General features: G+C 37.7%; 2 protein-coding genes across 3 annotated transcripts in view; both read right to left on the bottom strand.

Annotated features, from left to right (window-relative positions):
* LOC141619251 (large ribosomal subunit protein eL38-like) overlaps positions 1-13,552 on the bottom strand; it is a 135,882-nt gene that overhangs the window by 110,197 nt on the left and 12,133 nt on the right. The gene's annotated exons all lie outside the window — the stretch shown is intronic.
* LOC141619246 (phospholipase A(1) LCAT3-like) lies at positions 5,440-10,676 on the bottom strand. 2 transcript variants are annotated; one of them, XM_074436273.1, is made up of 11 exons: positions 10,339-10,676; positions 9,291-9,382; positions 8,413-8,540; positions 8,139-8,274; positions 7,928-7,979; positions 7,477-7,577; positions 7,192-7,386; positions 6,839-6,996; positions 6,533-6,587; positions 6,113-6,166; positions 5,440-5,851 (listed from the first exon to the last, which is right to left on the bottom strand). In XM_074436273.1, the coding sequence occupies exons 1-11, from the start codon at positions 10,577-10,579 to the stop codon at positions 5,690-5,692; spliced, it is 1,374 nt and encodes a 457-aa protein (XP_074292374.1). In that variant the 5' UTR covers positions 10,580-10,676; the 3' UTR covers positions 5,440-5,689. The 2 variants fall into 2 exon arrangements, with proteins under 2 accessions (XP_074292374.1, XP_074292375.1); XM_074436274.1 differs by lacking the exon at positions 10,339-10,676 and adding an exon at positions 9,805-9,829.

The following is a 13,552-nucleotide window of genomic DNA, read 5'->3' as shown; positions in this document are numbered from 1 at the left end:
ATATTCGACACATATTAGCACTAAATTCTACAATATTACCCTTATCACAAAGTTGAGAGATGCTAAGGAGATTATGCTTCAAACCTTTGACAAGCCGCACGTTGTCGACACAAAGTAATGATGACTTACCAACTTTTCCAATGCCAATTACTTCACCTTTCTTGTTGTCACCAAACCTTACCGTGCCACCATTGTATGCTTTAAGTGAGAGGAATTGGCTTCTATCACCCGTCATGTGACGAGAGCATCCACTATCCAAGTACCAATTGCGGCCGCCTCTCACCAAGCCCTACACAAAATTAGTTTTTGAGTTTAGGAACCCAAATGAATTTGGGTCCCTTTTTGTGATCAACATGTCTTATGGTATCTTCCTTAATGCACATTTGCTTTATTGTTTCGGTATTTTTGTTAATAGCATCAAATCGTTTTGTACATCCATTGAAAACATGACCATTGTCACCACAATAATTGCAAATGATGTATTCGGGAAGACCCACGTATTTCCTTCCTCTAAAATCGCTTTAGGCTTGGATGCAACGGTCGATCTTGTTCCATTTGAAGCCCAAACCAGCAACTTTATCACATTTCTCGGTTTGATTCGTGAGGAAGTTTAACACGGTTTGACTTCCTTCCCATTTTTCAGTGACGTTTTTGGCATTAACAAGTTCATTGGTCAAGTCTTTAACCCTAGAGAGGAGATGCAAATTCTTTTCTTTTTCCCTCTTGAGTTCATCATTGTTAACACTTTCTATGGACAATCTTTTCTCAACAATGAAGTCATGGGTGTGGTTGTTGAGTTTAGACACGAGATATATGATTCTTTCTTTGGACTCTTCATATTTAGATGTCATCTTGTCAAGTCTTTTGTTTAGATCAACGATTTCATCGGATCTATGATGAGGAGAAGACCTAGAAGTGCTACATTCGGGCATACCTTCTTGAAAGAAAGTAAGCCTATCATGGAGGACTTCTATTTCATTCTTGAGACAAACAACCTCACCCTTAAGACACTCGTTTTCATTTTCCAAACATTTAATCTTTTCTTTGGACTCGTCTAAATCCTTGTCAGAAGCAACAGTCTTAGACACTGTTTCTCTTAGGTCTACAACTTCAACTACAAAGTCATAGATCTCATTCTCAAGAGCATCTTTGTCCTTCAAAAGATCATCACGTTCCTTGGTTAGTGAGGAAACTTGTATCACCAAGGTAGTGTTGACATTTTCAAGGTCAGAGACGCCCGTGGGGGTCAACCTAAGACGCTCTAGTTCTTTAGTCAAATGTTTGTTTAACTTGTTGACTCTTTTAACTTCATCATAAGCCTCAGATGTGACAGTGACGCTGTCTGTTGCTTTCAGTTCATTTTTCAGATTAAAGTTCTCTTGAGCAATTTCCTCAATCTCATTTTGCATTACCCCAAGCTTATCATTTTGAAACCGACACTTATCAAAAAGTTGGTCAAGAAGCTTACATACTTTCTCTTTGGAGTAAGTTCTAGCCTTGGCCTTTAGATGATTTACCTCGTTGTCGGAATCGGAGTCGGAATCTTCGGGATTAGCCATGAGGCATCTTAAGTGTTCAATTTGTGAGGTTTTTGAGACTTTTTCTTTACCATGATTTGTAAGACACATTTTAGCCTCAAGTTCCTCCTCGATGAGTTCCTCATCTTCCTCGGAGTCGGACATTCCCCAAATAGCGCTCATGACTCTATGTTTATAGTCCTTTTTAACCTTTTCTCTTCTTTCCTTTGATTTGATTTCTTCCCACTTGGGACATTCTTTAATTTGGTGAGTTTTGTCACCACATTTAAAGCATCCCACGGTGGAGTTAGGTCGTTTCTTAGGAAAGCGTTTTTTCGAGTAATTATTAGTGAACCTTTTGTTTCCTTGTCCATTGACCAACCCGGCTAGATTCCTTGTGAACATAGCAAACTCGTCTTCCTCCTCATCTTCTCCATCACTTGGAGAGGATGTGAGGGCGAGACTCTTTCCCTTTGATGACTCACTAGAATGCTTATCGAGGTTAAACTCGTGAGCCATTAGTGATCCCATTAGTTCATGAAGAGATAGGGTTGACAAGTCTTTAGCTTCCTCTATGGCGGTGACTTTAGGTTGCCATTTAGGGGTTAGACTACGAAGGATTTTTCGAATGATGTCCTCGGACTCGAAATTCCTTCCTAGACTTTTAAGCTCATTAATAATACAAGAAAAACGAGAAGAGAAACTATTTAAGGACTCGTCTTTTGACATTCTAAACATCTCATATTGTTGCATGAGAAGGTCAATACGGTGTTTTCTTACTTGAGACGTCCCTTCATAGGCAAGTACAAGGGAATCCCAAATAGATTTTGCCGTAGGACATCCGGAGATTCGACTAACTTCCCCCTCACCAACACAACGTTGAAGAATCGACATTGCTTTGGAATTCTTTTCGGCAAGCTTGAAGTCGTTTTCATTGTAATTTCTTTCCTCTTTTGTCTTGGTGAAACCGTTTAGAATATCGGTTTCCTCAATGGCAAGAGGTCCATTTTGGATGATGTTCCAACATTGATAATCGATACTTTTGATGTAATGTTCCATTTTGAGTTTCCACCATCCAAAATTCGAACCGGTAAAGACCGGGATCTTGGAGTGTTTCTCGGAATCCATTACCCACGAATCAAACTCTAAGGGGATTAGCCTCTATCAAGAGCACGAGGCTCTGATACCAATTGTTGAGTTTATGGATTCAAGTACCTAAGAGGGGGAGGGGGTGAATTAGGTACTATTTTAAAATTTTAACTTCAACTTTATTGGATTAAAGTGAGTTAAGAGAACAAAAGAGATTAGAGGATACTTCGAATAATATTGAAAGACTAAACGAGTATCAAGATGAATGTTTGCTGAAGTATGAAAGTAACAATCGTTACGATTTGTAGCTATTTGTCTCGATTAGTGGAATACGATCGGCCAAATGTGACAAATGATGATGAATACTTCTAAGTTTAAGCAAAGCAAAACAAACAAACAAAGTAAATTGCAGCGGAAATAAAGTAAACAATGGAACACGAGATTTTTGAATTGGTTCGACAAGAAACTCAAGTGCATACGTCCAATCTACCTTTTTATTGCTTTCTTTTAGTGACCTACTCCGACAACTAAAAGACCCTTACAATAAAAGACATCAACCTACTCCGGTTGTAAAGCTAGTACAAGAACTACTCCGTTCTTATGACAAGCCAACTCGCAATCTACTCCGATTGCCAAGAGTTAAAGACTCCTCCGTCCTAAACTCTACTAACACACTTAGAATGTTATAGGATCAAGTTTCCACTAACATATTCTTAGCAAAGAATAGAGATGGACAACTTTTACAAGATCAACAATTCTTAAGCAAGAGAGTTTAGTATAATAAAAATAACAAAGAGCCACGATCGTAACAACTTGAAGACTTTTAAAGGTTTTTGCAAAGACACACGATTTTTAAGCTTTAAAAACAATTTGCAAAGTTGGAAAATTATTTCAGAAAAGTCTTGAGATTTTATGAAGGAGGGGCTCGCCTTTTATAAAGGAAATGGGTGAGGAGGTTGCTAGGGTTTTGAAGGGTCAAAGACCACACATGTGAAGGGCATTAGCAACCACCCAAAACTTGCACCAAAGAGGGCTCTTTTGCAAAGGCAAGAATAGAGAAAGAGTGTTTGAAAGATATCCTTAAAAGCTCATGCAAATTCAGAAAACAAAGGATGTGAGACAAGTCACATGATGACAAGTTAACACAAAAATGGCAAAAAGCATTTCTTGTTTTCTAAAAGACCAAAGGGTTGAATTTGCATAAAGAGGAAACATTTTGAAATTAATAAATATTCAAACCACTCTTTGTTGAAGACCAACTCCTAATAAAATCTGAAGTTTTATCTTTGAAAAATAAGAGTCACGTGAAAGGTTTTTGAAAGATAAAAGGGGCTTCAAGTTTTACGAATTGTGGCAGCCAACCAAGCTGTTGTTTACTAACGAAAGCAACAGTCGACTTGACTGTTTCTATTACTCTAAGATACTCTACTTTCTCGCTTGTACATTAGATGACACTAAGACTCAATACAAAGGGATGATTAACAACTTCAACACTTTTCAATCCATGCTTGATTTAATCATTAATCCTGAAAAGGTAAACTAAGATAGCACAAATCAAATGGGCATGTTATCATCAACATAAGGAACCCAACAATATCTCAACACATTTCGTATACTCCGTATTAATTCTATATATTTTTTTCAAATGTTAATGTAAATCGTAGGGTTTAAGTTGATTTGCTTAAGCATGCATGTGAGCTTAGCTGCTTAGGTGAATTGAGTAATGCAACTAGCATTTCATTTTATAAATTATTCATGCACGTACGAAAACACAGGGTATTAGTGTCGAATGAAGGTCGATTGCGTATGGTTTAAGATGAAGATTATCACTCACATGCATCAGATCCGTGCGTTATTGCTTCTGTTTTCAGCTTGTTGGGGTTGAATCTGGATCTCGATATTGGTGCAACAATCGTGTGTTCTACTTCCATAGAGTTGTTAGTTGAAGCAGTGAGGGAGCCAGGATTTGAAGATTCGAAAATTGTAACTTAAAATCTCGAAATTTTCAAACGCCAGCTGGGACGATCTACCCTGCTAGTCCCCCCTCGCTCCACCACTGAGGTGAAGTAGACAGAGTTTGATCATAGTCAGTCGATAGTGACTCAATTTGAATGTCTACTTAATTTACGATCGAAATCTACCATAAAAAAAACGTCTTGTATGGATTCAAGTCATAGTTGTGTAATTATGTATCATAGAAGTACATTCGAAGATCACAATCTAGCTAGTCCAGTAGTCCTTAGCACTCAGTAGTAATAGAACAGTTTTTCTAACTTGTGCCCTAGGTGCATGTTTTAGAAAAACCGATAACATTAAAAAAAAAATATGTCGATATAATGTCGATTTGTGTGTGCAGTGATTAGTTTGTCAGAAATCAGGATTAAGTTATTCAATAGTATTTCAATGGACTGACTGTCAGTTTTCATGTCCAGATTTTCAGTGTTTGTGTTGCTAAATAAATGACAAAAACTACATTTATGATCAAGAATCCATTTTCATTAATCATGTAAGTTTCGAGCTCTGGGTTTTTAGCTAAATGACTATAAATTAAGTTAATTTCGAAAGATTAATTGATTTCATTCGACACAATTATCGGATTTAACTATGAAGAAAATAATAATTAAGAAGTAATTAACATAAACAATGGAATAAAGACGAAAAGGGTCGAATTTCCACACCCTGGCCTTTCCTTCTTTGTTAAAGAGACTATTTCCACACCTTAGCCTTAGTCCAAAATGATTTGGAGTCGGCTGAACTGAACTTCTAGAATATCGCTATATAGCGGCCAAGTGCGGCATCAGAGTCGTAAAGCTCATATCAACAAGTTGGGTTAACGAATTGATGATTTGCGATTAGCATCAGTGCCAATGTGTTCAAAATACAATGTAATTGATGATCCACAATGAAAATTACGTTTACAATTGTAAAAACCGTCACTTTGAAGCATAAATGAGCGTACATCTCATCACCGTTCACTGAAGAAACTACATTTTACCACAAATTATTATGAACATATTAGCGAAAGTTTGGCATCAGAAAATGCCTGATTAGAAGGTTAATCTTAAACGTATTCGTTGTTAATTTTATACGGAATCCATGACTTTGGATGTTTTCGAAGGTTTCTTAAGCTTGGTACTGCTCACACCCAGCCATTTCTGAAGATACTGAAACACGGTTTTATCACACAAGAGTTCCCGGTGTCTAGCAGGGATTTTGACTCTTTCTACAGCATCAAATCCATCACCCTGTTTCCAGAATGTGAAATCGAACAATAAATTCTCGTACTATAGCAAGTCGTGGCATTTTACACCACAAAAGAGTTGTCAGAGAGTTAAAGCGGTTTTGATTTAAGATCATTTGAAAGAAGCCGAAGTATAACTATCCGCTATCTAGCCGTCTAGGGATATTGGCTCTGAGAACCAAGTCCCGAATGCATACAATAGTCACATGAGAATTTTTGTCATAACTCGTAAGTGAGAACAAGTAAAGAAAGTGGAAAATCGTACCTGAGCTGATTCAATAGGGACGGTTTCATCCCCATCAACGAAAGAATATTCTGGCTGATAAAACCATACAGAAGGGTATTAGTTGGTCAAGCAATGTAAATATCGCCGTACACATTAAAACTGATGCTCTATATTTGAATATGCACGGTAATTTAGCTAGAAAAGTCATGACTTTTGATTAAAATACGTCTCACAAAAGATTAAAAAAAGGTAAACAAATGATTGAGACGAGTAGATAGGTGGTTCCCATGACGTAAGTTTGAAACCTGTCAACATTAAAACTGACCTACTGACTCAGTTTACAGCAAAAACAGGAAACAGATGCTCTACATTCGCATGACTACTCATTCCTAATCGAATTCACCCCCCTACACGAAAACTTGTAGGAAAACGTGTTTAAGGCGAAGCAAGTCTACTAACCAGTGTATGGCATATTTCTGACAAGTCGCCAATAGGTGAAGTTTCCGAACCATAGCTGCATGAACAAAAAAAAAAACAAGGATCAAACTACAAAAGAGACTAAATTCAGTCTAATTACGACCAACTTAATTAACCTAAGCCAATGTCACTAATTCCTCTAAATACAGATTTGAGATATAGAACTTACGGCACGTCTTCCTAAGGTCATAAACCCATAACATAGATAAAAGTCTTTTTTTTTTTTTTTTTTTTTTTAATTCTGGTAACTCGGTGAATCATAGTAAAACATAAATACTTGTCACTCACCAAACATCGAAAGGAGTTTCGAAGGAAGTTCCTGAGATGTTATAGAAGTCAACTCCTTTTGGAAGTTTTGCTTTATTGATGAGTTGACGAGTGCCAGCAGCCCATTTCAGAATAGCATAGTTGAAAGGAAGAGCGAATGTTTTTCCATTGAAATCAAGCTGTATCATAAGCGTCACATGAATAAGTTTGTCGACATAAAACTGTGTGACAAATGTATTTCGAGGGAGCAGTACAAACAATCAAAAGAAACAGTCTATTAATCTTGAAGAAAATCATATGATTTCAGAGAACTGAATTAAGAAACGACTCCGTACTAGCTAACTGTTCAGCAGAAATACGTTCCAAGTACAAACCTCATTATGCCTCAATGCCTCCTCAAAAACAACGGTACTTTGAAGCGGGCCATACGATTCTAGCTTCACAGAAGGAGGTGCTTTTTCATCTTCTTTATCTGGAGTTACTTTACGCCAAACCTGAATTTGGGGAGTCTTCTTCCACTCGAATACCGGATTGGGCAACATCTCGTAAATAGATGGACACTCAATTACCTGTAACAACACACATTTGGATGCGTGAATATAAAAAAGAAATCATGGTCCTAACATTTTGCATTGCGTGATTTTGAACCCTGCGGTTACCAGTTGGTGCATGGTCCATCTTCCCACAAAAAAATAACTTTCAAAACCTTCAATGAATTGCAGTCCAGTTAAAAGAGCATCATTGACGCATCCTGGTGCACCTGTTACATAAGGAGAGTGCGTTCTTGAGTAAAGCGCGTATATCAGCTCAATGCAAAATTTACAATATAGTCTTAATAAACAACAACGTCCTCTATCCCGACCAATAATACACCTATTCCATTTTAATCCTTCACTGTCAATAGTTTGCGTTTCCTTTTTAGACATGTTATATTGTTATGTGTGACGGAAATGAGTGTGGACTCCCTATCGGCCAACTGACGGTTGTGCTTACAAAAAAGTCGATCCATACACAAGATAAACTATTGGTCGGGACAAAGGGAGTACTCCGTATCAAAAAAGAAGCGGCTCCACGCACAATGTACAAAAAGGAAAAATAATAATGAAATACCTTGAAAAGGGCAAGCAATGCATATCCACTTACTGACATACTTGGAAAATATCTGCAAAAGCAATTTCCCGTAAAAAAAAAATTAATCGTGTCACACTCTCGCCTCGTAGAGATGCTTCAGCCAGATAAGAATAAATCAAAATTCAAGCACTTAAAAATTAAAACAAATTGGGAAGAATGTTCAACTGGTCATTAGAGAACATGTTCGCACATCAGGATATAGTGTCATGAAACACATAATCAGTACTCCTCCCATAGAATGCGATATTAAGTTGACTCGTCTTCCTCCGGAAGCTTTGTGTGCAGTTTCCAGCTTAGCTTTAAGGCCCTCCATTAATTTATCGATCCTGGAGGAATTATGTTTACAGAGTATTAAATTCAGACACTACAAAAAAAACTAGTACAAGTCAACTAGGACAGCATAAACGGTTGATAGATGTCAGTCGATCAAACTCATCAAAGTAAGAAATGGAAACCTAAATCACCTGTTACTTTGACGGAAGTCGTAACCATAGCCAAACAATGTTGTGCCCTTGATATATCCACAATCAACAAGCATATCGATCATATCATGGAAGTGATATACCTCCTTTAATTGTAAACATTTCACAAACTGAAACAGTGAAACAATGAATGATAAACTCTGTTAAGTAATTGCAGAGCTAGTGAGAACTGAGAAAAGCCGTTCACTGGCAGAAACTTATAGCTTTGCTACTATTCAACCCCAGCGCTACAAACTACAGAAACCACAATGCCGAGAAATACTTATCAAGTAATGTCATTGCACAAGAGCCTTTGAGGCCTTGATGCACAGGGCTACTGTTGTCGTTGCGCCAATGTCAGGGTTTGAGACTTGATCTCTAAATTTATAAAAGTCGCAAACTTTGGCAGTATGAATCACAAGGTCCACAAGAAGTTATCTAGCACTAATCAACAAAGAAATAGCCTACAGGCAGTAGCGGATCTTGAAATAAAAACTGAGGAGGGCGGCCAAAATGAAAACAGTTAATCCAACGTGTGAATATTTACGCTCAACCACTGAGTCGAGGGAGGCCAAGTAATCATTTATTCACTGCAATGTATATAAACTTAAATGATTTAACAGGGAGCGAGCCCCCTTCCGACATAACTAAGGTCCTCCACTGGCTACAGGGTATTCTAGAACGTTCAAGAATGTGCATTTCAGCTGCAATACTAGATCCATGTCAATAACTCGTTCAGTTTTCAAAGAACAAGGGGGTTGTTTCAGAACTTCGGGTAGAAAAGATTTTTGAAACCCTCACGGTACAGCAAAATAAATCATGAAAATAAGTTACAGGAAAGCAGAAAACCATTCATCGAGTCAAGTTTCAAGGCATCTTACCAGTGATGGATCCAAAATGTCAATAGCATACAATCCATGATCATCATCAGGCACTACAATTTCAGAATTCTCATCCAATTCCTCAGTGTAACCTGTTGATCAAAACACTTATTAACAAAATTTCTAATCTGCATAAAAAAAATTCTTAAAATCATCCCAAATACACCGAGTTTTCTCACAATTAATCGCACGTTTCCCCGTCTACCCAAAATCCTAGATCATATCAAGATTCCAAACAATAATACTTCAAACAATTTCATCATTTTTTCCATGATCAAATCAATCATAAGAGTTGCATTCTGTAAAATACAATTTGACTTCCATAATCACATTTTGTCCTCAACCCAAAAACCAAAACAATAAAAGAATATACTAATCTACCAAAAGACAAAAATCACATACATTCTTCCTTGATATCTTACCACACACATTCAAATCAATTAAAAGAACGAAAAACTGACAATAAAAGATTCAAACTTGACAAGAAATACATGCAATTTCTTATACCAATTACCAACTACCATAAAATTATATCTCAGTTGCATAATTTTGACTTTGATGAATACATTTTCACCTACAACCCACAAACCAAAACATTAAAAGATACAGACTTTACAACAAATGCTGCAATTCTAGTACCAACTAGCTTAAATTACTTATTTATTCCCTCCATCTCAATCATTTATTTACCTGTGACCATTTGTTTACCTCTGATTAAAACACATCTCACAAATAATATAAAAGGTAATCAAATGATCGAGGTATGGTTGTATAATAGTATCAACTTTGATAATGAACACATTTTCACCAACAACCCACATACCAAAAACATCAAAAGATACAAACTTTACAACAAATTCATGCAAATTCTTATACCAACATACTAAAATTATATCCAAGTTGCTCATTTGTTTGTCGTTGATTAAAATATAATACCCCAACTACGAAGATAAAAGGTAAACAAATGACCGAAACGGAACAAATTCATGCAAATTCATAACCAACATACTAAAATTCAACAAATATTCATAAAATCATAAATTCATACCAGTTTTAGGATTATAGATGGACCAAAGTCTGCGTTTGAACTCCAAGTCAGCCAAGAAGATTCTGACCCAAACCCGAGTATCAAACCCGAATATCTTCCTCTTAGACTTTGAATGCAATATGGACCCACCCATACCGGATACCAACAAAACCGGGTCTCTATCCGCCATGTCCACGTGTGCATCATCTGACGTGTCAGGTGACCCAAAACAACATGGACATACACTACACCCTCCCACCATTTTTTTAATATTATTTTATTATGGTACGTTTGAGAGGAGAGTGGTGGAGTAGTAGTATGGGGTGCTTGTGCTTTCGAGGAGCTACGAATATGTTATATTAAGCTGAAAATATGTTGTATTACTGTATCGAAAATGTCTTAAGCTAGTGGTTACGACTTAAGACGGAGATATAAATAACTATTAATTGTACATAGGTGTTAATGATCAATTTAACTATTTATTGTATAATGTATATGAGTTGTCTCGGTTGGTTAAAATATCGGATATTGACTTATCGATTTCACGATCAAAATTCCGTCCCATTTTACATACATTTAACTATTTAAGTCTAGGGACAGTAATTTAGTTGGAAGGTAAGGACCAAAAAGGAATAGTAAAAATTGAGCCACGTGGATCTCGCTCGCATCCACCTAACTGTCTTCTCGTTATCTATATTTCTTTTCCGATTAATAGGAGCACCAGATTTTACGTAATTTTTTTTTTTTTCCGACAAAAGTAAACCATCATATTAAAGGAAAGTAAACAGAGAACAGAAGAGTCTGAAACCAATATCACTACAACAAGAAACTAACCAGTAGCTAGACTAACCGACCAGTGGCGTCGGGAACGAAGAAAAGTGCGAATTCCAAACAGGGAATGACGCACATCGATTGGTACTGGCATTTGAGGTGCCAGAACTGAAGATAATTTTGGCGAGGAAATGATAAAAGCAATGTCAGTAGACGAAACATCCTGAGTCTTCATGACCTGGTGCAATGCATGAGAATGCGCCGCGAAAAGAGAAGAAGCACGCAAATAGAAGATCGTAGGTAAGCAAGTATCAGATACAACAGTAGCCACATATCCATTCTGAAAGGAACTCCTGCAAATAGAGATCTTGTAAGAGATCGTAGCACGCGAAAATGTTGGAGACCTACCTGCAAAATTGGAACTTCGTCGTGATTGAAACTCTTCAAGACGGAGAGAAGATAAACTTAAATGGGACTGGTGCAAGGTTTCCGCCAGACGAAGTATACGTACAAAGCTCAAGAGCAAAGATTGTCAAAAACAATGGAATTCCGAGTGAGCCAAATGGAGCGTAAAACGCAAAAGAAGTACAGTAAAGCATCAAACCCTGTTGAAGAAGAACGATGGAGATACAACAGATGATCAGCCAGCCACTTACTGAAAGAGACAGTTGAATTAGCCATGGATCTAATTCCAAGCAACGAAGCCCTCCAGACATGTTGAATTACATCACATGAACGAAACAGATGTTCAGGAGTCTCCGTACCCGTCTGACATAACGGACAGGAAGTACCAATGCTTAAACCTCGATGGGCTAGAACAGTCTTAGTTGGAATAATGTGATGAGCTAGGCGCCAAATAAAAAGAGGAAATTTCTTTGAATACGGAACGAGCCAAATCAATTTCCATGGGAAGACAGATAAATGTCGTGGGCGTGGCGAGAGCTTAGATAGAAGATATTTGTAACCCGATTGGATAGTATAAGCACCATCCTCAGTGTATTTCCAATACAGATAATCATCAAATTTATTTGAGGTGGTTCCATGGCCAAAATGACCTTAGCAGTGGGAGCATCGAAAACCCGAAAGATAAGAGGTGTCCTCCATGAGCCATTTTCCAAAATCAAATCAGAAAGTGTAAGAGAAAGAGGACTTGGATCCTGGCGAACACCTGGGCATTTTCCTTGTACCCAAGGACTTGTGCGAATATTAATAGAATGGCCATTACCAACCTTCCATGCCATGGCATCAGAGCAACGTGCTGCAACTTTACAAAGCCCTTGCCATACAAATGATGGCTGTGAAACCCGAGACTTCGGAGTAGGAATAGGGAAATCTTTGTGATACTTAGGTGTGAGATATTTGGCAAGAATACCAGTAGGATGATGATGAATGCGCCAAAAATTCTTCAAGAGATAAGCCTGACTAAGAATAGTCACTGATTTGATACCAAGACCTCCCAAATCCTGTGGTGTATGCAAGTGTGGCTGAGAGAGCCAATGAATTGATCTTTGAGAAGAATTTTTACTCCACCAGAAGGCCGCAATTAAGGAGTCAAGTTTTTTAGAAACCGAAAGTGGTAGAGGAACAGCAGCAAGAATATGGACCAACGAACCAATTAAGATAGAGTTAATGATAACCAACTTGCTAGGCTGCGATAAATGAAGAGATGCCCATGACGAAATTCGAGTAGTAATCTTATCCAGTAATTCATGAAAAGCATTCTTCTTACATTTAGGAAGATCCACCGGAACACCCAAGTAACTACCAAAGGAATCAGCAATTCGCATACGCAAAATAGATGTCATATGAGACTTGAAATCAGCCGGCGAATTCGGACTAAACTTAATGAAAGACTTTTGAAGATTAAGCATTTGACCTGAGGCAGCTTCAAATTCATGGAAAATATCCCGAATAGACTCAAAAGAAGCCGGCGTTGCCTTACAGCAGATAAAAGCATCATCAGCATAAAACAAGTGCGAAAGAGGTGGAGCATACCGAGAAATCTTAAGGCCAAATAGTTGATGCCGGGATTCAGCTGCCTGAAGTTGACGCGAAAGAATTTCCATGCACATGATAAATAAATAGGGTGATATAGGATCCCCTTGGCGTAATCCACAAGAAGGATGGAAAGAAAGGGAAGGCTCGCCATTAATCAGGATACTATATTTCACAGTGGAGATGCACTCCCAAATGAGATTCCGCCAGGAAATTGGAAAACCAAAGAAGTCCAAGGCTGACATTAGAAAATTCCAGGATACCCGATCAAAAGCCTTATGCATATCTAGCTTGATTACAGAATAACAGTTTGTTCCATGTTTAGCTTTGTTAACATAGTGCATTATCTCATGAGCAATAAGGCATCCATCAGACATGAGACGACCAGGAACAAACGCTTGTTGAGATTCAGAAATAATGGAAGGAATTACCAGCCTGAGACGGTTAGCCATACACTTGGAAGCCAACC

Source organism: Silene latifolia, chromosome X, assembly GCF_048544455.1.
Source record: "Silene latifolia isolate original U9 population chromosome X, ASM4854445v1, whole genome shotgun sequence".
Lineage (NCBI taxonomy): Eukaryota > Viridiplantae > Streptophyta > Magnoliopsida > Caryophyllales > Caryophyllaceae > Silene > Silene latifolia.
The sequence above is the reverse complement of the archived record's forward strand: the minus strand, read 5'-3'. Positions and strand labels throughout refer to the sequence as shown.